At 49.1% G+C, this 26,800-nt stretch overlaps 1 protein-coding gene across 1 annotated transcript in view; it reads left to right on the top strand.

The window, feature by feature from the left end:
• Positions 1–26,800, top strand: part of LOC309657774 (uncharacterized protein) — a gene marked incomplete at its 5' end in the record, with an annotated part of 102,173 nt that overhangs the window by 36,378 nt on the left and 38,995 nt on the right. The window contains 4 exons of the mRNA XM_082455648.1: positions 9,975–10,193; positions 12,454–12,541; positions 14,092–14,316; positions 15,960–26,440. Coding sequence (XP_082311774.1) covers positions 9,975–10,134 — 160 coding nt within the window. The 3' untranslated portion in view covers positions 10,135–10,193; positions 12,454–12,541; positions 14,092–14,316; positions 15,960–26,440. The remainder of the gene's footprint in view (positions 1–9,974; positions 10,194–12,453; positions 12,542–14,091; positions 14,317–15,959; positions 26,441–26,800) is intronic.

Raw genomic sequence — 26,800 nt, 5'->3', positions numbered from 1 at the left:
TAGGAGGGGGATACTATTATTATTCCCACTTTACAGATTAGGTGATTGAAGCACAGAGAGGTTAGGTGACTTGCCCAAGGCCACACAGCTAGTAAGTGGCAGAGTCAGGATTTGAACTTAGGTAGTGCGGGTTCTTAACAGTGATGCACCCTTACAAACACTATGAGGGCAGTGCGGGGGGAGTTGGGGTAGGGAGTGGGGAGGTCATTGGGAAGGGAGAAAGGATTCGAACTTAGAGAAGATCACTTTGGCTGCTGGGTGGAGGGCAGATCTGAGCATCCAGGTTGGAGGCTGTCACAAGAGTATACGTGAGAGATGATGGCGATGCAGCCTGGATTAGGGCAGGGCAGTGGGCCTGGGGAGAAGAGGGTGGGTTTGGGAGAGATGTAGCATCTTGAATGGTGGGAGCTGGCAGCTGGGTGGGAGTGAGAGTGAGGGTGAGGGTGGATTGAGGACTCCACCCTGTGTTTGGGGAGTGAGCCAGCTGGGTGCCAGGTTCCCTCTTCACCTGCCTGGCAGGACCTCTTTGGCTCTCCTGACTCCTGGGAGGATGGGGCCTATCGCTGCTGTGCTCCAGCTGCCAGGGGCATCCCTGAGGGCTCGGAGGGGAGAGAAGGTTCATGGTCCAGCTGAGGAAGCCCTGGATTTGGCAGCAAACATGGATTTAAATCCTGACTCCTTCTCTGACAACCTGAGAGAACTTGGGTGCGTCACTTACGTCTCGGAACCTTAATTTCTTCTGAAATTGGGGAAATGATGCCTCCCTTGCAGGGCCCGTGTAAGACAATGGATGTGAAAGTGAGGGGCAAAGGTAAAGGGCTGAGTTGCTATTCCTTGCTGCTGTTTAAATAGCGTCCTTTGAGGCTTCTCCTGCTTGATGGCTGGAGGACTCAGAAGGCCTGGATATGGTCTCTAAGATACCGTGTGATGCTGGACATGCCTTCTGCCCTGGGCTTCAGTGTCCTGCTCTGGACCATGAGCCCCCCGTGGGAGGTAGAGGAGCCAGGGCTGTCCTGCCAGGCAGGTGGAGAGGGCACTGCTGCCTGAGTTTAGCACCTGGAATGGAGCTGGCCACAAAGGACATCTCTTGTTCATCCCAGCTCATGCTCTCATTTAACAGACTTTTAGCTGAGCATCTACTAAGTGCCAGACCCTGTCCAAGGTGGGGGAGATAATTGTGATGAAACTAGGTCTGCAAAGTCCTGGCTTTCCAAAGCTCACTTTACAGTGGGGGAGGCGAATAGAATCGAGTCAAAAAAAATCAGCAAAGAGGGTTGCAATAATGAGATGTGCTAGAAAGAGGGGATAGGGGAGAGGGGCCCCTTTAGATGGGGTGGTCAGGGGCAGTCAAGGGAGAGGCCTCTAAGAGGTGCAGGGGGAGCGGAGGCCTGGCTGATGAGGAACAGCTAGCCTGGAGAGGCTGAGGGAGAGCTGGCTACGTGACTAACAGAGGCATCGGGAGGTAAGAGAGAAGCCAGCTCATGTCCGGCTTTACAGGCTCTTTTAAGGAGTGTGAACTTTCCTCCAAGAGCGATGGGAAGCCTTTGAAAAGATTAAAGCCGGGGCATGACATAATCTGATGCAGTGGTTTAAAAGGTTACTCAGGTTCCCGTGCAGAGAATGGATTGCATGGAGCAAAGAATCCTGCTGGCTGTCCACCTCGGCTCCGAATCCTGCCCCAGCACCGCCCCCCGTCCCCCCAAGAAGACCTCCCCTCTGTCGCTCAGGGGTTACTTGCCTTCCATACTCTCCTTACCCCTCTTCCAGACCACGGCTCCAGATGTGCCATGGTCCCCAGGGAGCCCCAGGACCCCTGAGGCAGAGGACTGGCTGGCTGACCCCGGGCAGCCTGGGCTGGAGGCCCACAGGCCGGGACCCACGTGCGGGGACAGTGGGCGCGGCACGGCTGCCCTGCCTGCTTCCACCCGCTGCGCAGGGCAGGCCTCCTACCCCCACCCCACATGGGGCTTCTGAATTAAAAAGTCTTAACTTTTTCTTTTAAATGGCAGCTCTGTGTACTGTACATGGTAATTAATACATTAGCATTTATGCAAAATATCATCACAGCCGGGCTGGTATGTCAGCTGCCTTCCTGAGCTGCAAAAATGTGAGCGCCCCTAGGTACCTCAGACAGGCCCCCGCCCCTAGCAGACAGCTCCGTTTGACCTGCCCGTTCACTAAGTGTGTCTGCATGTGTGTGTTTCCGTGGATGCTGGCCCATGCGTGGGCTGCTTCTTGTGAGGATCTGTGAGTATGCATGTGTCCTTGTGTATGGGCACATGAGTGGTATATGAGGGCATCCCCGTGTCTATGTGTGCCTGCATGTTGGTCCGGGCGTGAGTGCATACGAGTGTGGTTTTATATGTGCACATCTCTGAATGTGTGTGTGTACATCTTTGTGTGCCCAGGTGCATGTCTGCGGGTCTGTGTATTTGTGACTTGTGTCTGTGCATGTCTATATGCACTTATGTATGTGCGCCTGGGTACATGTTAGTATGTGTCTGCGTGTATCCATGTGGGTTATGCATGCGTGTACATATGTGCACAAATATGTATGTTCATGTTCATATGTGTGTATCAGTGGGTGCTCATGTATGAATGTTCATGTGTATCAGGCACGCCTATGGGGTCTGCTATTTGTGTCTGTGCATCTGTGTGTTAGTAAGGTTGTGTGTGTCTCTGTATGTGTTTGGGTATACCGAAGGGCATTCCTATACATGTTAAAGTGTGTGTGTGTGATGCTTGCTAGAGTGGTTCTGAAATGAAGTTGTGATGCAGTGGAAAGAATAGCCCACTGGGAACAGTGACATCTGGGTTCAAGCCCTGGCTGCACCACTTGCTAGCTCTGCGACCTTGGGAGAGTCGCTCCCCCTCTCTGTGCCTCAGTTTCCTCATCTGTAAACCGGGACTGATGATCCGACCCTGCTCATAATGACAATAATAAATATTCACTGGGTGCTGGATGCCTTGCCATCAAGGAGCTCATGGTGGAGTGGGGAGACGAACCGATACATAGGCAGTGACTCTGAGGCCATGAGGGTGATGGCACAGGGTGCTGGGACGAAAGTCATTTAGCCCTGAGCAGGAGATGGAGTGGGATGGGGTCAGGGAAGGCTTCTTGGTGGAGGCGATTGTTGAGCAGGGTCTTGGAGGATGAGTAGGAGTGAGTCAGATGAAGAAGCCGAGAAGAGCAAGCCAGGCTGAGGGAGTGCAGGCATGGAGTTGTCTGGCTCATTCGAGGTGGCTGGAGACAGGGAGCGAGTTGTAGGAATTGAGGGGGTGTAGCTGGAGGAGATCACCCAGTGCACCGGGGAGCCAGTGAAGGCCCTTAAGAAGGAGAGTCGGGATCAGAGTAGAAACATCACTCTAGCTTCTGCAGGGGGGTGGGGACTGGAGGTGAGGGGTAACCTGGAGACAGTAAACCTGAGCGAGGCAATGGGGAGGAAGGGGAGAGGAGGGGGCCAGAGGGTGTTGCTGAGTCAAAATCGATACCAGGCAGAAATTGGTTAGATAAGACAGAAGGCTGTGGCAGGCAGAGGTAAAAATCAGGTGCAAAAGCCCAGCAGCAAGAGAGAAAGTGGAGTCTGGGAAGAATCATAAAAGGCTTAGGGAGGTGGGAGAATGCAGGAGAGAGCGAGCTAGAGGCCTGACCCTGCAGGGGCCTGTAGGTGGGTAAGTAGGTGGAATGTTTGGGGAAGACAGTGGGAGGGAGGCAGTGACAGCAGGGTGGGGTAGGGGTGGGGTTGCCAGGTCAGCTTTGTGTTTTTGGAAACCTTTTCTTTCCTCTTCTTGCCCGTGTCTAAAGCCTGCCCAGGGATCCTTGGTTTTCTGATGTATAGATCAGATGGGGCTGATGATCTGGGCCATTGCCATACAGTTGTGAGGTAGATTAAAACTGGGCCCTGGTAATAAGTTCCTGCCCTCAAGGAACTTCTAGAAACAGATACTATTGTGTGGTCGATGCCATGATGGGGGTGGGGTGGGGGGGCCCAGCACATAATAGGTGCTCAATGAAGATTTGTTGAATAAATTGTCTGTAGGGAGAATTTGGGAAGACTTCCCAAATAAGGTGAGCCCTGAGCTGGGTCCTAAAGCAGGAGTGGACATTAGCCATGTGAGAGGGGTGGGAGCTGCACAGACAGTGCAGGGACATGTGACAGCACGGAGGACTGGGAGGATTGTAAATTCAGTGAAGACTGGAGACGAGTGTGGTTGCAGTGGGATAGAGGCCATATCATAAAAGACCTTGAATATCAGGCTAAGGAGCATAGATTCCGCCATCCCCCGCTGCATCCCCCCGCCCCCCCCTCCCTGGGGCAATGTGAAGCCATAGAAGGCTTTTAACAGAGGAATACAGGGTGAGTTTTGTAAATGTTATAAATATTGCTCTGGGTACCGGGTATTGGATCGCGACTGAGGGAAGGCAGAGCTAAGGACGCAGAGGCCAGCGAAGGGGTCTTTTGTGGCTTAGCTTGGGGTAATGACCATGCTGCTAGACCTCTCGGATTTCTTTTAGGGAATGGGGCACCAAGCCTTTTTTTTTCTGGCTGCACCACTCGGCTTTCCGGATCTTAGTTCCCTGACCAAAGGTAGGATTGAACCCGGGGCCACGGCAGTGAAAGTGCGGAGTCCTAACCACTGGACCGCCAGGGAAGTCCCTACCAAGCCTTTTTTTTTTTTTAAAAATAAATTTATTTATTTATTTTGGCTGCATTGGGTCTTTGTTGCTGTGCGCAGGCTTTCTCTAGTCGAGGTGAGTGGGGGCTACTCTTTGTTGCGATGTGGGGGCTTCTCACTGCGGAGGCTTCTCTTGTTGCAGAGCACGGGCTCTAGGCACGTGGGCTTCAGTAGTTGTGGCACATGGGCTCAGTAGTTGTGGCACATGGGCTCAGTAGTTGTGGCTCATGGGCTCAGTAGTTGTGGCTCATGGGCTTAGTTGCTCCGCAGCATGTGGGATCTTCCCAGGCCAGGGCTCGAACCCGGGACCCCTGCATTGGCAGGCGGATTCTTAACCACTGCACCACCAGGGAAGCCCCAAGCCTTTTTAAATGAAGCCAGGCACAGGGCAAGCAGCAAGAGTCCTGGTCCCCACCCCGTGCCCTGCCACTATCCAGCCCTGTGACCTTGGCTTGGCCAAGTCAATTAGCTTCTCAGGGTTTTAGGTGGTTCTTGGGTAAGGAGACCTGAAGGAGGTGATGCAGGTAGACAGGGAGGGATGTAGGGAAGGGCTTTGTTTCCCTCACCTCCTGGGGGGAGAGTCACCTCGGGAGAGGGCCTCCTGCCTTCCTCCTTCCCCCTGCTCGACTGGACTGGAGGAGGGTGAGGATAAGGACAAGCCGAGCTCATGTATTTTCATGCCGTGGCCTTGACACTCAGCCCCACAGTCCCAGCTCACAGGGGCTGGGAGGCTGCTCTGGGGTGGGCCGACCCCACCCGCAAGCAAGCAGACACTCCGCTATTGTTCAAAATGGAATTGGTCCCAGGAAGCTTGGAGCCTGCGAAAACCGCTATGAATTTTGCAAAACAGCTCTGAGGCGGTAAAGCATGTCAGAAGAATCAAATGTGGAAATCCCTATTTAGAAACGCCACTCTGGACAGGCAGGATGTGCCCCGAAAAAGATGGGGCGCAGGGGCTCTGGCTCTAAATGCCCCTCCCTCGTAGCCTCGGAGGGTGCCCAGACCACGCCAGAGGGGAGACAGCCCCATAGCACCCCGTCCCCCCTTCTGCTGGGTTTGCCTGGCCTGGGGTTGAGCCCTTCATAAGGCACCTCCACCATTCTTTCTTAATGTACCTATACTTTTTTTTTTTCTTTTGAAAGCAGCTTTATCATTTTGTAAAAAAGGATACATATGCTCATTGCAAAAAATTCAGACAATATGGAAAAGTTCAAAGAAAAATGTAAAAATCACCTCAGATTTCACTATCCAGAGATAACCACATAACATTTTGGTGAACGTCCTTCCAGACTTCTCTCCGTGCATAAATATACACAAATAGATTCCACGTATGCAGTTCTACCCTGAGTGAGATCAGACGACACATGCTGTTCTGTCACCTGTTTTTTTTTCCCCCCACTCAGCAATATGTCATGGACATCCTTCATATCAATACATATAGATCCACCTAAAAGTTTTAATGCCTGTATTATATGTATGGATATACCTCACTTAACCAGTCCCCAGCTGATGGCGATAGGTATGTTTCCAATTGTTTTGCTCTTATAAACATCCCTGCAATGAAAGTCTATGTGCATATATCTTTGTGCATTCATTCATTCATTCATTCATGCCACAGATGTTTATCAAGGGTATTCTACATAACGGGCCAGTACTGGGCTGGGGATAGAAATGGGGAATAAAACTACATGGTTGGTCCTTGCTTTTGCAAAGTTTATGATGTAGTGAGGAGAGAGGACACCCAGCCCCTGCCAGCAGGGAAAGCGGCAATTTTTTTGCGATGAGCTTATGTCTTAAGAACTTACAGAAATAACTATCCAATTAGCACATGATATGCAGTACAAAGGAAAAGTATACATAGTGTGAAGGAATAGTGCAGAGAGAGACAAGAGAAGGTAACTTAGACTTGGGAGTCAGGGAGGGCTTCTCTGAGGAGGTGACATTCAGGTTGAAAGATGAGTGGGCAAGAGTTAGGGTCGGGGGATGGAAGGGGAAAGGATGGGTGGGTGTGGAGGGGAACAGCAAGAGGATTTCACTTAAAAGGAGCAGTATTTTCGATGATTAACATATGGAAAATTCCTAAAAATGGGATTGCTGGGTCAAAGGGTAAGCAGAGTTTGCATTTCGTCACATATTGTAAATTGCTTTCCACGAAGGTGTTACGCATTTACCGTCTCATAAAGGGTAGTGGTGGGGTTGTCGTGAAGAGTTGGTAGAAGATTCAGCGTGAGCAGGCACCAAGGGTTAAGCGTAGTGGTTGTGTACAGGAAGCGAGCTGGTCGCTGCTGTTGCCATTATTATTATAATTATATTTGCCAATCTAATCGGTGAAAAATGATATCTCAGCTTTGTTTTCTTTTTGTTTTTTAACACTATTTATTTTTATTTTTTTAACATCTTTATTGGAGTATAATTGCTTTACAATGGTGTGTTAGTTTCTGCTTTATAACAACTCAGCTTTGTTTTTAACCGTGTCTTTTTTTCGATTCTGCAGGAAATGGAGCCCTTGGGGGGAAATGAACTATCTTTCTTTCTTAAGCCACCTTTGTCAGAACCTTCCTGTGCCCCTGGGAGAGGCAGGAAATGTTCAGGGTCCCTGGCCTGTGGTCCCATCCTCCCAGCAAAGCCCCTGGGACTTAGAAATGATTCCAAATCCCGTGTGGCTCTGGGTTTCCCAAGGCAGGTGCCAATCAGAGAGGAGGGCGGTTTGGAACCTGTGTAGGATGGGTGTTGTGCCCTTGGGGAGGGACAGGCAGAGAGGTGAGGGCGCTGCAGGCAGAATCCACATGCCATTAGGAGTGCTTGGAGATCCCAGGTGCTCCTGGATGACATTAATGCAGTTAGATGAATATTAACAGAGTGGCTATTAATATTAATGACAATAATAAACAAGTGTGAGGATTATTTTTAAAGAGGGCTGCTGCTCCAGCTGTTGCCTCCCTTCATTAAGAAGCTTCTGAGGTTCTCAGCCTTCCTCTTCCCAGACCTCACGCAAGAGTCAATGGCATCCTCGTGACCCCTGCCTGGGCTGGGACTGAGCCAGAAGGGCCTTTCCAACACTTCGGATTGAACGAGAATCAATGCAGGAAACCCCGAGTTTCCATCCAAGGCTCTCTGGGCCATGTGAGCGGATGGGGGCCAGGGAAGGGATGAATTGGCTTGTGTGTGGGCAGCCAGCTGCAAGACGCTGCTTCTGACCCTCTCGGGCATAAGGCCCTGCCGTCCCCATCCCCAGAGGAGCGTGGGCAGGGGGCTTGCGAGGGGCCAATCTCTTGCAAAGGTGGCTGGAGGAATTACCCTGCTAAAGTGGTCATGAATTATAGAAGAGCGGGGAGGAAGGCCCAGAATATCACATGTGTAAATAAACTGTAGTGGCGGCCAGACATAAAAGCCAGCCACCAAGCTCTTGGACCCACTGCACCCCTTCTCCTGCGACCCACTCGTGCCAAGTACCACAGTGAGTCGCTTACAACCTCCTTCTTCAAAGGATTTGTTAATAAGTCAATGACTGAACATCTAAAGGGGAAAAATATTTCTCTTTATAGTTGGAGATAATTGTCCCAGGAAAAAAAAAAACAACAAACCTTTAATTACAACTCACATGGAGAAAGCTTGATTTGTGGGCAGAGCCCAAATGCTGAGGAGCTGGATGTAAAATATTTGTAATATTTAGGGAACCTAGAGTTTTACATAAAAGTAAACAGCATTGCCTGAAGGCACAATTTCCAGCAACACAATAAAATGTGCAGTGAATTTATGGCGGCCATCCATTAGCTCTTACCAAGGCAACGTCGCCCCTATCTGTCGTCCATCATTATAATAGAGGGTTAATGCACCGAATTTACATAAAAAAGTCATATTGTCTGCATGAATTATTTACACTCGAAGCTGTTTTTACAGCTTGGTTTCAAGCTGGATTCTGGGAGAGATTCTGCCAGTAAATTACTCTGTGGAGACCTGGTTCTATAACTACACACGTAGCCGGCAATGAAAAGAAAGGAAAATGGGCCGGCCCTGGCGGGTCGTTGGCGCTGACGCCTCGCGGGTGGGGGCTTGGGAGGCTGTGGGACTTTGCTGCTGCAGATGGGGCTCCGTGTCTGGGCCCGTGGCTTCGTGGTTGCTGCCCAGATGCCCATGCGGTCAAAGCCAGTTTGGGCCGGTGGAAACACAGCGATCCTCCAGAGGTGTCTGAGGGCTCGTGGTGGCTGAAGTTAGAGGTCTTTTAGGGATCGGGGTCCTGGAAAAGGGAGAGGAGCTGCTGTGTTGGTTGGAGCAGGGTTCTAGCTCAGCAGTGCAAGGGAGACCCATCGTTCCCATTGTACAGATGGGAAGACTGAGACACCAAGAGGCACCTACTCAAGAAGCAGGAAGCCCATTCATCCCGGGTGGGCCTGGGGAATGTGGGATGTGCAGACACTTCAGACGTGGGGGGAGGGCGGGGCTGGGATGGGGCATCCTTAGGGTGCCAGTCCCCAAGGCGCCCATCTCAGCCCTTATGCTTTCTAGGACGTTTAGTGAATCGAAGACAGTTTTTGTGCTTGGGCTGGGGATGAGCTGTTGTGTGGCACTGGGTCCTTAATATTCTTCACTTTCGGATTTGGGGGCTGGGGGGGAGCCGCTTATGCTTCCAGGTGATGTGGAGTTAGGGGGGGCTAGTCACTCAATGGAAACACACCTGGATTTTAAATTCCATGCCAGCGGCGTGGCCTTGGGCAAGGCTTTTACCTTCTGGGGGCTCAGTTTCCTTATCTGTAAAATGGGATTTTTAATCCTGACTCTCCCAGACTGCCCCACCCTCCCGAATGACAAGAGGCTCAAATGGAATAACGTGCCCTGGGAGGTGTGTGATGTGTTACCAGCAAGGTCACAGGAGACAGAGGTCAGCAGAGGGAAGCCTTGAGGTTAGGGCTGATAGAGGGACTTGAAGAGTACAAGACAGACAGATGGAGGGAGAAGGCCAGACAGTCAGACACAAAGAGATAAAAAAAAAAATCCCAGAGACAGAGAGATGGGGAGAGACAAAGAACAAACACAGAAACAAAGAGAAAGGGATAGAGATGGAGCAGCGGGAAAGAGTCGAAGGTCTCAGGGAGAAAGAATCAGGCAAACGCAGGCTGCCGAAGCCTCAGACATCCTGGAGCCCTGAGGATGTTTTCCTGGCCAGGGAAGAGGTTGGCAGGGCGGGGTCTGCACTGGAGCCACCTCTTGCCTGGACCTCCTTTCTCCCTCCAGGCCAAGTGGCTGGGCTTCTCTCTGGCCTGCAGGCTCCTGCCTCCTCTCCCTCTGCTTTTCTTCAGCGCCAGGAAGCCCGAGCCGGATGCTGGGCCCCTTCCTCCCCCATCCCCCAGCACCTGGGACGGCATGTGCTTTTCGCTGCTGCTCTCCAGGTCTCCCGCCCTCCTGGAGCAGCCACCGTGGGTCCCAGGGGCCTGGAAACCACAAATGACTCCCTGCTGACGGGTTGCTGGCTGCCTCCTGCCTGCCAGCCCGTCCCGCTGCACACGGCAGATAATCACGTAAGGCAAGGCAACCCCTCCTGCCCGTGGTCGTGTGATTTAAACCTAAACTTTGTTTTGCTTTCATTCCCCGGAGAAGCAAGATTTAGATTATAAATTTCTCCGTCTTCCTGGGAGCGTGCACACACACACACACTGCAGACTCCCCATGCGTGAATACTTGCACACAAACGTGTCCTCCCACATTGCAAATCACGTGTGTACACATTCACATATGACACATCTGTATGCACACACGTGCCGTCCAGGGAGCTCACGGCCACAGGGCAGGGCAGGAGGAAGATGCTGTGATGGCTGGAACAGCTGGGACGGGTGGGGTGGGTGGGGGAGGGTGAAGTGGACAAGCAACACCGAAATTTCCAGAAGCTCTCCAAACCTCACCCCACCCGGTTGCCTGGAAGAGGGTAAAGAGGTTTGTGTTTTTGTGTGAATATGTGTGTGCAAGTCTGTGTGCTTATGTGTGGGTGTTCCCAAGCGTAGGTGCCTTTGTGGACGCCGCTGGCCTCAGGCAAGCTGGTGCCTCTCTCTTGGCTTCAGTTCCCTCTGGCCACCAAGGGCCCTGCCAATTCTGACTTTCATCTTTCCGGGTGACCACAAGGGTATGTTACTCTGAGGTTTGAATAAACTGGGCTTGGGTGTGTGTGTGTGTGTGTGTGTGTGTGTGTGTGTGTGTGTTTGTGTGTGACAGTTTGTGTGGGAAAAGATCTGTGGGTGTGTTTTGTTTAATGGAAGAATTAGTGAGGGTGAGGACATGAGGCCATCCTGGCTTAAAACTGCACCCTCCCTCTTTTTACTCCTTCTCTGCTTTAAAATTCTCCTAGCATCCATCACTATTGAACACACTATATTTACTTAGTTGCTGGTTTCTCTCTCCCCTGCCAGAATGTAAACGCCATGAAGGCAGGAATTCTAGCTGTTTTGTTCATGTCTACATCCCACTATTAGAACCATCTCTGGCACATGGTAGCTTGTGTGTTCAATAAATATTTATTGAATGAATGAATGAATGAATAACTTTATCATCTTTTTCAAGAGTTCCCATAAATGTCATTTTTTTTTTTTTTCCCTGAAAATGCTGTTAATTGTAAAGTATCACCTGTGGACCAGTAGGAGTTGACATCACCAAGGTGCAGATGAAGGATGGAAAGCAAGGAGAAAGGAGAAGTTCCTTTTTAAGAAAGAGAAAGTTGCTTATCTTTCCAGGAGCAGTTCTGATGGAGTTCTGAGAATGAAAAACAGATTTCAGGGTATCAGGAAAGGAGGTGGAGAAGACCAGGTAAAGACAGTTGGTTTGGAAAAGAGTTGGAGGAAGACGGAAAAAACATACTAGCTGGAAGAGGCAGTGGGGTCCCCTGATCATTTTCACTAACCTGGAGGCATTCATCAACCTTCCTGTCAAATGACCCAGGTCCATGGTATGTGGTAGCTTAAGTAGGTTTTCAGGTATTTGTGACAGGGAGTATCTCACTGAATGTGGGAAGTAATGGAAAAATGTCTAGGATTGGGCTTTCCAACACAGGAGCCGCTGGCCAAGCATATGTGGCTATTGGAAATGTAAGTGTCACTTTTAAAAACTTTTTTTATTGGAGTATAGTTGATTTACAATGTTGTGTTAATTTTTGCTGTATAGCAAAGTGATTCAGTTATGTATATATAAATTCTTTTCCATTCTGGTTTATCACAGGATATTGAATATAGTTCCCTGTGGTACACAGTAGGACCTTGTTTATCCATTCTATATATAATAGTTTGCATCTCCTAATCCCAATCTCCCAATCCATCCCCCCGCCTTGGCAACCACAAGTCTGTTCTCTGTGTCTGTGAGTCTGCTTCTGTTTTGTAGATAAGTTCATTCGTGTTGTATTTTAGATTCCACATATAAGTGATACCATATGATATTTGTCTTTCTCTTTCTGACTTACTTTGCTTAGTATGATAATCTCTGGGTCCATCCATGTTGCTGCAAATGGCATTATTTCATTCTTTTTGATGGCTCAGTAATATTCCTCTGTGTGTGTGTGTGTGTGTGTGTGTGTGTGTGTGTGTGTGTGTGTGTGTGTGTGTGTGTGTATACCACATCTTATAAGTGTCACTTTCTTAATGGGGCCCTGACCACCCACTTAAAATTGCTACCTGCCCCCTCCCAAGCACTCCAATTCCCCTTATCTTGTTCTGATTTTTCTTTTTCCCATATCACCTTCCAATATACCGAATGATTTACTAATCTAATTTGATTTTTCACTGTTGATATCTCTGTTAGAATGAAAGCCCTCACAGGGAGCAGGACCTTGATCTGTTTGGCCACTGATGTATCCCACGTGCCTGGAAGAGGGCCTGGCATGTAGCAGGTGCGTAATCAGTGAATGAATGGGTGGGCTTCTGTCTGTGTAGGGAGGGTGTGGTAGACTTCGGAAGTGTTTGTGTGGATGGGCTTGTAAAGCGAGTGCTATGGGGGTGTGATTGTTGAGGGGCTGTGTTTCTGACCGTGGGGATGGCCGTGTTTGGGAGGAGGGGGGCCTCGCTGCAAAGCTCTGTCCTCTGAGGCCCGAGGCCAGTTCTCTGATAGAGGTTTCAGGTCCCGGGCATCCTGCTTGGACGTTGTCAAGAGTTTACAGCAGACTCAGCAGACTTCTGGGGGTGGCTTCCCCCAGAATCTCAGGAATCCTTTCCTGGGATGGCTGTCCCTTGGGTGGCCATGGACTTGAGCCCCAGCCCTGGCAGCTTCCTGAGCTCACTCCCGCATTCCCCCATGGGTAGACCTGGGCCCCAGGCTTAGTGAATTCCCTCAACCTGCAGCCTGGTCTGAGCCCTGGGCTGGGAGGAGTCAGGAGACGGGTGAAGGCTGGCGGTCAGTGCTCGAGGACATTCATGCTGTGGGGATGGACTCAGCATCTGGATATTCTGGGCATGTGGCTTCTGGGAGGGACCTTGAGCAGGTGGGGATCCTGGCCATTGGGGGTTCAGGAGGCAGAGGTCAGGTCACAGGCTTCAGTGTTTGACAGAAGGTGGCTGGACCCTGATGAAAGGCTGGGAAGAAAGTCCAGGTTGGCCTTGTGCTTAAGCTGAGTCAAGGGCCCGGGGGTCAAGGAGCCTAGGATGCGCGTATGGAGATCAGCCTCTGGGGCCAAGGCCAGGAACCCACTGGGCACAGCCTTCAGGGAGCGGTCCCTCAGCCCAGTCCCTTTCTACGTGAAGGTGGTGGGAGCAGAGCTGCTGGAAGGTGGGGGTGAGGAGTGGCCACCCCTGTGGACAACAGTGTCAGGACCCAAAAGGCGCTCAACCATGTGAGCTTTGGGCCAAGGCCCAAAAGACAAGTGCAGCAGGGCCAGAGACAGTCGCCCCTTGAGGCCAACACTTAGGAACCATTGCCTAATGTTCAGGGTCACATAGAGCTCTGCTTAGGTTTCATACTCTCCTGCTGTGTGATCTTGGAAAGATTACTTAACCTCTCTGAACCTCAGTTTCCTCACAGGCAAAAATAGAGATACGTTTAATTTCATACCAGAATTGACAGGATTAGGCTGCTATTATCACTGTTATTACTTTATTAAAAAACTACACAGATCCAGGAAGGGAAGACTGTCTTGACAGAAATTCACATGAAAAAGAGCCAGGGTTTTGGCTGATCTCAAATTAGTGTGAGGGCCTAGCACGGGTACTGAAATCTGTGACACTCAGAAAAGAGGGCAGTGACCCCTGGAGCCAACATGGGTTCACCAAGACCAGGCACATCTTTCAGATTCTCGACAGCTTAATGACTGGTAGATAAAGGAAATGGGCTAGCATGTGGTGGAGTGGAATCGATTTACTGAGCACCTACTGTGTGCTGTATGCTTTGCATACATGGTCTTGATCTTCAGAAGCTTGTGCGCTAGATGTGACAGTCTTTATTTTGCAGATGAGAAACGGAGTCTCAGGAAGTTAAGTGACTTGCCCAAGACCCGTGGAGTGGTGATTCAAGCCTGGATCTGCCTGACCCTTTCTGCCACATCACGCTGTCCTGCAAGACACTGGACAGGATCTCTCATGACTCTTGAGGACATGATGGATGGTCGTGAGGGCACAGAAGGGGCTCCCATCTGGCTGAATGACAACCATGGAATGTTCTTATAAGTGGAACCAGGTCAGTCTGTGAAGGTCTTTAGAGGCTGCTGTGGGGCTCTGACTTCTATCCTGTTCTGACCAATATATGCCAAGGACCCAGAAGAAGATGTAGAGGGTGCAGGCCTGTTATTACCATTGTAGAACAGAGAAAAAGGACAGAGGAAAGCTCAGATAGCAGGATCAGGATCCAGAAAGATCTCAATAGGCTGGAGTGACAAGGTGAACTTAGCATGATGAAATGTCACAGGGATAAATGCTGGGACCATCTTGACTACAGGAAACCATTGTAGAGAGGAACAGCAGCTCATGAGAAAGGGATTTAGGAGTTCAAGGGCCAATAAATTCAGTATGAGCCCGTAGGCTACATTAATAGAGGTGTGGGGTTTGAGTCAAGGGAGGGGGACCACCATCCTGGTCCAGCCTGCTCTCTGCCCTGAGGCAGTCTCTGTTGTACATATTTGAAGGTCATGTGTTATTTTCTGCTTTTTCAGCCCTTCTTCATTTTTTCCTGCGGGGGTGGGGTGGGGTGGGGGGCATTCTTAGAGGGGCAGAGCCCTTCTGGAGTTTGACCCTTAGATTCTTTCCAGAGCAGCCCTCCAGAATGACACCTTTGAAGGTGGAAAAGAAGCTGCAGGTTTTTTGAACTTTTGTTTGAGCAGCAAGTGCTGGATCTGATCTCTATGCCAAACCGCTCTCATTTGGGGAGAGGAAAGTGCTAGTCGCTGAATGTCGTGGAACAGGGAGGGGTCCTGGTCCCCTTGGCTGCTGGTCAGGTGTTTCCACCGCTTTTCCAGCTGTCTCCCTCTGCTCTTGGAGCCCTTAGTCCGGTGGTCATTGGTTTGCCAGAGCCTGGCGGGGCTGGTTCTCCCATGCTGGAGGCAGGCAGGAACAGAGAGCCTTGCAGTTGCTCATGTCAGGGCTGGATCCCTGCTCGAGCTGGGGTGTCACCTGCCAAGCTGAATTCGGCACAGGAAGCGCCTGGCGGGGAGACGTACAGTTGAATTTGGAGGTTCTGTTCCACTCTGAAATGCACTTCTTCTGGCAGCTGCAGTGAAGTGAAGCTGTGGCACTTCCCTCTCTCGTGCCAGAATCACAGCCACTTTTTCCTGAGAAAGAAACAGGGCTGCAGACAGTTTTACTCATTAAATACTTCTTTTCCTCTTAAATCTGGTTTTGTAATTTTTTTTTTTTTTTTGCATGACCGGAAAAGTAAAACGAATGATTTTGAAATAAACAAGGCATTTGTGATAGGAAGGTTAAAGCAGATTGTTGGGGGTGGGGAAGGGGGGTGGAGAAGCCCCACATTTCTGCACACAGGCTGCTCATAGCCTGTTGAGGATGGGAGTGAGAGAGAGTCTGCCCACCTCCCAGCCCAGAGGAGCCTTTTTCTCCAAGTGTCCTGGGGATTCACTGAGAAAGGCTGTGGGGAAGGGAACTGTCATTTATCAAGAGCCTACTAAGTGCTAGGCCTGTAATGTGGGTGAGGTCATTCAGTCCTCTTAGCAACCTTGGGGGACAGGATCCATTCTGTAGATAAGGAAAGTTGAGGCTCAGAGGGATTAAGGTGAACCGGTCAGGGATATACTGGACTGGGATTTGAACCTCCCTCTGTCTGACCTCAAATGCCATGATCTTTTTGCTCCTTGTTGTTACTCTGAGCAGTTGTATATCGAGCTGGGGGGATGTAAAAGGAGGAGGCGGAGGAGAAGGAGAAGAAAGAAGATGAGGAGACATCAGCCAGCTCTGAGGAGTGGGCATCCTACCTGGCAAGATAGAACAAGACCCTGACCGCTGTGAGTGAGCCAAGCCCTAGTTGCTGAGTTCTGACAAATATGGGTGGTTTGGGGGGAAGGGTGCGGACTGTGGATGGGTTTGACTTGATAACCAGGATGGGCTTCCTGGAGGTGGAGGTCCCTGGAAGTTGAATGTAGATGAGGCTTGATAACCAGAATGGGCTTCCTGGAGGTGGAGGTCCCTGGAAGTTGAATGTAGGTGAGGGAATGACCTTGCTGCAAGAGCAAAGGCAGGAAAGGTCCGAGTCTGGCTTGGGTGTGGGGAGGTAAGTCCGGGGTGGGTAGTGATGATTGCGGTAAGAATGTATACGTTAGAGTCAGGGCAGTGGGGGTGATCAGGGTGCAGAGTGTATTGCAAAGAAAGAGCCCTGGGCTGAGAGGAAGGTGCCTAGTTCTTGTCCTGGCTCTGCCACTGGCTTGCTATGTGACCTTCGGCAAAGCCCTTCCCCTCTCTGGACCTTAGATTTTCTGTCCAAAAAATGGTGGAATTGGACTAGAGGATCCCTAAGGACCTTTGTAGGTCCCATAAAGAAAGAAGGTGATGGGCTTCCCTGGTGGTACAGTGGCTAAGAATCCACCTGCCAATGCAGGGGACACAGGTTCGAGCCCTGGTCCGGGAAGATCCCACATGCTGCGGAGCAACTGAGCCCGTGTGCTACAACTACTGAGCCTGCGCTCTAGAGCCCGAGAGCCACAACTACTGAAGCCCATGCACCTAGAGCCAGTGCTCCGCAACTGCAATGAGAAGCCTGCACACCGCAATGAAGAGTAGCCCCTGCTCGCCGCAACTAGAGAAAGCCCATGCACAGCAACAAAGACTCAACGCAGCCAAAAATAATAATAAATAAAAAATAAATTTATTAAAAAAAAAAGAAAGACGGTGACAATAGAATCCAGAAGGCCTTGAATATCAAGACGTGGCGTTAGAATCATGAAATGTTAGTGCTAAAAGGACCCTCAGGAATCGTTGACTAAACCATGTTACTTTATGTCTTAAAGGATGAGTAGGAGTTTTCAAGGTGAAGGGAAGGTAGATGGGAGAGGAAAAAGAGGGCATTCCAGGCAGGTGGGTATAGCATGAGCAAAGGCATGGATGGAAGCAAGAGGCAGGTGTGCAGGGGACACCAAGCTATTTGGTGTTGTTGGAGAATAAAGGCCAACACGAGGTGGAGGCAGAGGTCAGGGATCAGACAGGAGAGAGAGATGCGGCCAGACCTTGGAGAACCAAGGGGCTTTGACTCCATCCTCTGGGTAATGGGGAGCCATTGAAGGGATGGGAGGGACATGCTCACAGTGGCAATTTTGAAAGACCACTTTGGCAGCTGTGTCTGTGATGGATTTGGCCAGGGCTGGGAGTGGGTCCAGGCCAGGGATGAGTGCAGAAAGACCAGTTAGGACGTTGCTGTCTCAGCTCAGGTGACAGTCTGAGCCAGGAGAGCAGAGTGGGTGTGATGGGGACAGCGTCTGTTCCAGAGGAACTAGGGAGTGGAGTAGAGAGGACTTGCTGATTCATTGGTTACAGGGAGTGAGGAAGAGGGAGAGTCAGGGACTCCAGATTTCCAACTGAGTGATATTCACCGAGACAGGAAATACCGGAGGAGGGATAGCCTTTTGGGAAAGGTGATGAATTCAGTTTTGGATTTGGTGAGTTTGAGGCATCAATGGAACAAGCATGGAATGGTTTTTTCATTCATTTGCTCACTCATTCAGTCATTCATTACTGGGCATTTCCTATGTGCCAGGCACAGCTGGATGCTGCCTTCCTGGAGCTGTCAGTCTAGAGGGGCATTCAGAAAGTTCTTCCTTATGCCGAACCTCGATCTGCTGAACTTTCTCCCACTGGTCTTATTCTGTCCTTTAAGACCTCGCAGGAGTCTACCCTCCTTCAGAGATGAGAGATCAGTGACTGTGGTTCCCTGCATTGCCTCTGGTTCAGGGAATATGGAGCTGTGCAGAGAATGTGGACTTCTTTAGAAAATTGTAAAGAAATGAATTTCAGCCTGAGCGCCTTTTTGTATCGCCTCAGCTGTTAAGTGGGTTTTGTAAAATCTCTCTTCCAGGCAGTGGTGTGCTGGAGTGGGTTCCTACTGGCTTATAGAACCAATTAAGGACATTTCTTCCCAATTCTGTGTTCAGTGACATCCCATTGGGAGCTGGAAGTTGACCATGGCAGGAATATTTACACCACAGAAATTAGCAAATACTACAAATCAGGGCTCTTTTATTCTTCCAGATTGCTAGATGGTAAATAACCAGCATACCACTGCTTACAGAGTTATGGTTAGGATGATGAATGTTGAACCCCTGGCACACGGTCCCCACATGTGCACACATGCTTGGCACACAGTAGGTGTCATAAGTGTGACTACCTTCTCCTTTGACATTTCTCTTGTTTGAGAAAGACTATTGTTTCCTTTGCTCAGAATAATAACTCCCCTTCAGCCAGGGCTTTCTCCATGTTTCAGACAAGGTGGTTCTGATGGAAGCTGCCATTCTTCTTACTCCCCTTGGACTTAACAGAGAGATGGAGTCAAAGGATGAGGATTTTGGAGTCTTATGAATCTAGGTTTGGATCTTGGCTCTGCCTCCTGCTAGCTATATAATAACCCTGAGCAAGTTATTTAATTGCTCTGAGCCTCAATTAAGTCACCTGTAAACTGAGGGTGGACATGCCCCCTTCATTAAATTGTTGTGAAGATGGAATGAGGTAATGGGTGTGTGGGTGTGCAAGGACCTGGCACCGAGGCAGCGGTTTCAGTGAAAGCTTGACCAATGCTGGTCTCCTTCCCCAAAGAGTCCAGCATGCACTTGGGCGCCAGCTCTGACAATGGGAGGTGGGGGAAGGGAGGAATCGGGGTCGCATCCTTGGGAAAGGTGTTTTCTGGTGGAATGTGTAGGCCGGGAGAGGCTGTGGGCTGTAGGACCTTCCAAATGTATTCTGAGTGCAATGGAGGGGAACTCCCCGGGGCTGCAGCTCACGCTTCCAGGGCCCTCACCTGCAGATCTGCAGATCAACTTCTATCATCAGCTCGGCTTGTGGGTTTCTGGGGTGCCTGTGGCAGCCTGGGCTGCACTGATTTACCACCCTGGCCCCAAGCAGATTAAGTCACACAGAGTCATTTGAATTTTACCTGGCCTCATCACACAAGTCTTAGAAAATGCTGTCTGGCAAGAAACTTTCTCTGTACTTTTTGGAGGAAGTCTAAGAGCTCTAGAAATTGAGGTGAATAGGAAGAAGGAGGTGGTGCTAGGGGGTTTCTGCATCTCCAGGTCAGATTTGGATTGGGGAGTGGAGGAGGGAGTGTGGGCTGTGTGTATGTGCAAGAAAGTGAGAATGAGAGCAAGAGCAAGAGAGAACTTTCTGTAGATGCCGTTGGGGCAATGTCACCTCTGGCTGTGTGACATAGGGCAAGTCACTTAACCTCTCTGAGTCTCAGAGGATTGTTGTGAAGGTCAAAAGAGCTAGCTTGAATCAAGTGTTTGGTAGGCTTTAATGAGTTCTGTCATTACTAATTGGGAAAAATGGACAAATGACTATATAAATAAATTATATATGGCTGTGGTTACCAGGTATTGAGCAGAGTAAGGGCCCTGGAAGCTAAAAGGGAGGGGGCACATTATCGGAGTTCTGGGGCTTGACTTGTGTCTTAAAGGAAGCCTAAGTCCCAGGAAAATGAAATGGAAGGGGTTGTAGTGCAATTAAGATGGTCAGCACCCCATCCACCTCCAACAGTGTGTGTGGCTCTGGAGATGGGTCCTGGTTGGTTTAGCCAGTCAAGATAATCCACTCCCTCCCCAACCTTGGCACATCGGTTGGTTGGTTGTAAACCAATCAATACACACATCCCTCTGGTCATAGGGATTGGTTTAGTTTGGCCCAATCAGACAGAAGCTCAGAACTTTTGTTAGATGGCTGGGAAAAGACACCTAATCTCTCTCTATCTGGATTCAAACGAGGAAGTGTGTGGTCCTAGTTCCTAGCAGGCATCTGGTGACTAGGAACATGATGTGAGACTCCTGTCAACATATGGAGGTGGGAAGAGCCTGGAAAATCACAGAAAAATGGCATCCCAGCCTTGATCAAACCATGCCTGAAGGCTGCAGCATCTGGACTGTTCAGTTAAGTTGCTAAAAAATCCACTTTTTAAGCCAGTTGGGATTTCATTTTTGTATTTCTTGCAAATAAAAGCTGATACAGAGGCTGATGGAGGGATCTGAGCTGGGAGTGAGAACCTGCTTGGTGTTAGGCAGTCATTAATGAGGAGAACATTTCAGCTAGAGTAAAGGGTGGGTTAGTGATGTGTGATGGGCAGGGGTGGTAGGAACTATAGGAAATAAGGGTGGAAGGAATTTTGGTGTTGATTAATGGAAGGACTGAGATGCAAGTTTAAGAATTTGGACTTGATTCTGTTGGCGGTGGGGAATAATTGAAGATTTGTGAGCAGTGGAGGGGGAGTGGTAGAGTGATGCAAACACAGTGGTATTTTGGGAAGATCAACACAAGATTGGGATATAGGTTGGATTGGAAGGAGAATTTGGGGTCTGAGACTTGAAAAAATATTATTATTTACTGATACTGCACATACTGTATTGCACATACTGTATCTCACTTATCCTTACAACAGCAGCCCCTCTTTTGTAAAAAAAAATGCATTTCAAAGATCTTGAGGAGTAACATGAATAGGTCATATAGCTAGTAAATGGCAGTCAGGACTTGAACACAGGTCATCTGACTTCAAACCCTCTACCCTTATTCCTCCCATTTGTGATAGCACAGATGACAAATTAATATGGGCCAGACCAGGATAGTGGTCACAGAGCTGGAAAGGATGGAACAAGAGATGCTAGGCTGGTGAAACCCTAGGTATAATCTTGTTAGAGATAGAAACTAAACCAGGATAGCTGTTGTTATCAATATTTTAAAAAACACTTTTCTTAAAGTGTTAGACATTGTAATTAGACAAGAAAATGAAAGTATAAATATTGAGGGAGGTGAGAAAATAGTCATAGTTTGCAGATAAGATGATTATTTATGTGGAAAATCTAAGACAATTTCCTGAAAGCAATTAGAAAAAATAAAGAATTTAGTAAAAGGACCTGTAACAAAACAATATATACAGAAACTAATGGCTTTTCTGTTTATAAAGTGACCATCTAGAGGGTAAAATAAAAGGCCTCATCCACAGTGTCGAGAAGAAAACAATAACACAAAATAGCTGGAAATAAACTTTAGAAGAAACACATAGAGTTTACATGAAGAAAACCAGAAAACTTCTGAGGGCTCTAAAAGGGGCTTGAATAGATATTACATACACCTAGTTCTTACACCTAGTTCTTGGGTAAAAAGATTTAATACTATAAGGATGCCAGTTCTCCTTAAGTGAATGTACAAACTTAAGATAATCCAATCAAGACCCCAACAGGATTTTTTAAAAAATAAATTTATTTATTTATTTATTTATTTATGGCTGCGTTGGGTCTTCATTGCTGCGCGTGGGCTTTCTCTAGTTGTGGTGAGTGGGAGCTACTCTTCGTTGGGGTGCGCGGTCTTCTCATTCTGGTGGCTCCTCTTGTGGCGGAGCACGGGCTCTAGGCGCGCGACCTTCAGTAGTTGTGGTGCACGGGCTTCAGTAGTTGTGGCGCATGGGCTTAGTTGCTCCGCGGCATGTGGGATCTTCCCTGACCAGGGCTTGAACCCGTGTCCCCTGAATTGGCAGGTGGATTCTTAACCACTGCGCCACCAGGGAAGCCCCAGGATTCTTTTTTTTTTTTTTTTTGACAAAAATAATTATAAAGCTAATCTGGAAGAATAAAAAATGAGAGTAGTCTGGAAAATTCTGAAAAAGAAAAATGATGAGTATTTAGCATATCAGATATTAACATATTTTATAAAGGACAATAATGAAAATTCTTATGTAAGAACAAACAGATCACTGGGACAGAACAGACATCCAATAGAATCCAGATATGGATCCAAGTATTTAAGGGAATTTTATATCTGCTAAAATGGCACTTCAACTGAGTGGGGAAAATATGGGCTATTTTATAAATGGTGTTGGGATAATGGGCCAGCAATGAAACAAAAGCTGATTTTCTTCCTATTCCAATAAGATCAAGCTATGAAGACCATGAAGATATAAATATGAATGAATATTTTGGTCATCTTAAGGTGGAGAAGGTCCTTCTAAGCATGATATGATATCCAGAAATCAGAAAAGACTGATAAATTAGGATATATGAAAATTTAAAACAAATACCTGAAAGACCATTAAAAGGAAAGTAAAAAAAAAGGGGGGGGGGAAGCATATATATTAGACAAAAGTTGAATCTGATCTCAAATGTACAAAGAACTCTTACAACTCACTAAGAGATAAATATCTCATTAGAAAAATGGGCAAAGGACAGGAACAGGCAATTCACAAAGAAAATAATTACAAATGACCAAAAAACATAAAAAGATATTTATTTACTCCAACTAGTAAACTAAGCAGTGCCAATAAAAATGAGTGTCATTTGCCTTCTGATTTGGCCAAACATTGAAATCCAGGGCTGGCAAGGGTGTGGGCAGACAGATGCTTGAGTACTGTTGTTGGGATTCATTGTTGTAAGCTTCCTAAAGGGCAGAGTGGCACAATTAGAAATAGCCTACCATTATTGCAGCAATCTCATTTGTAGGATTTTATTCTAAGGAGATAACTGCAAAAAGGAGCAAAGAGATATGCACATAACTTTGTTTATGAGGGTAAAATCTTGACAACATTCTAAACCATCAATAAAGACCCAGCTAAAGAAAGTATGATACATACATGCAATGGAGTACTATGAAGTAATTAAAATAATTTTGCAGATCTCTATTTATCGACATAGAAAGATGTCTATGACATATTGTTGAGAGAGAAAAGCAGGTGTCAGCGAGAACAGTATGTATAATACAATCCCTCGTCTATAAAATTATATACATAGATCTCTGTGTGTATATATGCAGAGATATGTCTGAAAGCCTGTTCACCAAAATGCTAGGGGTAGTTATATGAGGGAGGTAGGATTTTGAGTGATTTTTCACTTTCTTTTTCATACTTTAAAGTATTGGTTTGATTTTTTAAAAAAATAATGAGGCTATAACATGCTTTTCAATCAGAACAAATAATTGAGCTATTTTTGTTTTGGAAAGTAGATAAGTATTAAACAGGAAGAATCAGCACGTGGTGATTTCATGGATGTGGATAAGAAGTCAAGACACAAGCCAAGGGCTTCCCTGGTGGCACAGTGGTTAAGAATCTGCCTGCCAATGCAGGGGACACAAGTTCGAGCCCTGGTCTGGGAAGATCCCACGTGCCGTGGAGCAACTAAGCCCGTGCACCACAACTACTGAGCCTGTGCTCTAGAGCCCGCAAGCCATAACTACTGAGCCCGCGTGCCACAACTACTGAAGCCCGCAAGCCTAGAGCCCATGCTCCGCAGCAAGAGAAGCCACTGCAGTGAGAAGCCCTCGCACCGCAACAAAGAGTAGCTCCCGCTCGCTGCAACTAGAGAAAGCCCACGCGCAGCAACAAAGACCCAATGCAGCCAAAATAAATAAAAAAAAGAAAAAAAGACACAAGCCAAAATTTTGGGGAGGGTTAGGTGGGGTGGAAAGCCCGGGGCAGAAGCTGATTCTGGAGGAAGGAGGAGGTGCTGGGTTTTCAGAGCTTTGGCTTGTGGCAGTGGCCAGCGGGCAGCAGGGCTGCCTCTTAGGAGACTGATCATAGAGGCACAAACAAGGGGTGGGGAGTCTCTTCCCCGAGGACAAAGCCAGCCATGGATGAGATCTCGGGGTGGGGCGGAGCGGGGAGGGTGTGCATCAGCAGGAGAGGGCTGAAAACCAGGCCCTGGAACCTGGCCATGTTGATGAGATGGGAGAAGAATCAGGATGAGTGGTCAGGAAGGCGAGGAGCTACCAGGGGCATAGAGTGCCTCGGAACTCCATGGGGGCAGGGGTGAATTTCCAGAGAAAGGTCAACCATATCTAATACTACGAAAGCACTGACATCAAAGAGAGGGCACAGGGCTTGACAGATAGGAGTTTGTTGGTGACCTTGGAGAGAGCCGTTTGATGGGGGAAATGAGGCTGTACATGGTATGTGTGGGAGTGGGGGAGAGTTTGGGATGGGAGAAAGGAGGGTGATAGCTTGGGAGAGCAGATTTGAAGGAAAGGGAACGAGCCTTGATCAGGGACGGCAGTAACCAGCACGTGTGCCACCCTGCCGGCTCCCCAGCACCGGCAGGCATCAGTAATCAGTCTGCCGAGCCCAGATGAAGCCTCAGCATCTTTCTCCCAACAGCCAGGCCCGGGAGACACTAGTAATCCATTGGACTTGGCTGGTCGGATGAACGTATTTTCCATGCCTGGCTTGAACACATACTTGAAGGATGATGAGAAGGAAGGCATGGAGGGGGTGATTAAAGGTGCTGGAGAGAGGAGGCCTGCGGGAGCCAGGGCCTCCAGTGCAGGTGTGGACTGTGGCCTCAGCCTGGGAATGCTTCCGGGTCTGGAGCCCAGGATGGTGGGAGTGCTCTGTCTGTGAGGCTGAGGTGAGTAGATGCTAGAACAAATTCATGCTTTGCGTGATGCTGTGAAAAAGCCTGACTATATGTGTGGATTGCTGATTGGTGTGCAGATATTTGGGAGCCCACCATGGCCCACCACCTGGCTGTCCAGGGAAGGCGTAGCAGGGACCCCATTGTCTGGAACACCTGGCATAGAGGGGGTCTGCCTGTGGGTCCCAGCTGCGGGGCCTGAGAGCAGAATTGGGGGTTGAGGTTCTTTTGTGGCTTGCTGGGAGGACTTTTAGGGAAGACACTCAGTGTGAGTCAGCTGCCATTGACTCCACTGGTGTTTTGATTGCATCGGTGGAAGCACGTGGACCTGGATACAGGAGGTAAACGCCCTCCTGGACCCTCAGTGGCCGGAGCTTGTCTGGAGCAGTGGAGGAATGCAGACGCATGGGCAGAGCTCGCCTATAGGAAATGAGAAGGATGCGGGGAGGCGTTTCTAGGAGAAACGCAATGCTTGAGGAAACTCAGGCCATAGACTTTTGCTGTTAACCTGCAGAAGCACTGTATCCTAAACGTGCTTGGGACCCTAATTTCTTGAGCTTATTCCACGGAAAAGAGTTCGGTGAACAAATACGTTCATGAAATGCAGCACCCGCAGCGTAGTGCATGGGAGCATAGTAAAGGCTCTGAGAAATCCTGCAGCGAAGAAACTTTGATGTAGAGTTTTCCCAAGTTTATTCAACCACAGAAACATCTTCAACTTAACACCAATCTATCTCCTGCAGGACTAGCGGCTGCCTTGGGGCAGAGGGAGTGACCTGTCCTGTGTGGTCCCTGGGACAGTGTTTGGGCCAGTGCGAGGACATTGCAAAGAGGCCGATTTTGGCTCAGTTCAAGGAAGACGTTTGCAACCGTTGCAGATGTTTTAACCATGAAAGAGGCAGTAAGGGAATTCCAGTCTCTAGAGGACTCAAGCAGAGTGTGGACCTACCAGGGACGCTGCAGAAGGGAGCTGGGCTCCAGTGGGTGTCATCGTTGATCTCTGGGGTTCCATGAGCCCTCGGAGAGGGGGTACCGCTCCCTTGGAGCCTGTTGCCTGGCTTGTATTGCCGCGTATTCAGCTCGAGAATACTTGGGACCCTTGAAATGAACAGTCTGTGAAGGTAAGATGCGAACACATAAATATCCTCATTAAGTCCCAAATACACATCCCAAACTTTACATAACAGGAGCAGCAGCTGGAGACGCCCACAGCCCTAATGGCTTTTCTGTAGTAAGAGAACGTCCTCCCTACAGCTCCGCTTCTTCCATTCATTTTGGTAATTGCTGGAGGGAGCCAGCTGCGGCAGACTGGCGGTCAGGCAGGCGGGTTTGTAACAACCCCTAGTGGGTGCCTCCGCGAGGATGGGATGCTGCGGGGAGTGGAGCGGGGCCTGAGGTTGGGAGGTCATCTGCTCAGCATCTGTCCTGATCCCCATGGACCCAGACTGAGCTGCCGGAACCAGATGCGTCACCTCCCAGGGACTTGACAAACAAGATTCAGAGCAGCAGGAAGGACTCTGGGCCAGGTACAGGCGTGGGGATGGGAACGGTTGGCAGAAAATTACTCCTTTGAACAAATTGCGCCAGTGCCTTCTCTGACTCCTGTGCTGGGCTGGGACACTGAGGCGCACGGATCGGCCTCCGCCCCTGCCCTCAGCGCTCACAGCCCTGGGGAGGAAACAGCCATGGACAGGAAAGGGCTGGCATCAAGGCAAGCTTTCAGGACTGGGGGTACCGAGGATGGAGAGACGGCCTCCGTCTTGGGGAAAAAAGGTCAGAGAAGACTTCTTGGAATAAGAGACAATAGTTTGGGGCCTTAGAAATGAGTGTGACCCAGGGAGGGAAGAGTCACCTGCAATTGGGGTGTTCCCATCTGCAAAATGGGGCCAAGGTTACTGTGGACTTGTAGTCCCAAAGCGACATCTAGTTTGTCCCCTTGCCTCCCGGGTCTCTAGTAACCATCCAGGCTTCATGAGGACCCTCTTGAGATTTCTTTAAGGGAGTCCCAAGCATGGAGCTCTCAGCGGGGAGCAGTCCTGGATGCTGCCACTGGGACCTGGGCCCTGGGTGGTCGGCCAGAGTGGACGCCCTGGATCAGTTGGGTTCGAGGCTCTCCTCGGAGGGGTCCTGGGG

This window comes from Balaenoptera physalus (assembly GCF_965194825.1).
Source record: "Balaenoptera physalus genome assembly, chromosome: 1".
Lineage (NCBI taxonomy): Eukaryota > Metazoa > Chordata > Mammalia > Artiodactyla > Balaenopteridae > Balaenoptera > Balaenoptera physalus.
Note: the sequence above shows the minus strand (reverse complement) of the source record. Positions and strands in the feature narration are given on the sequence as shown.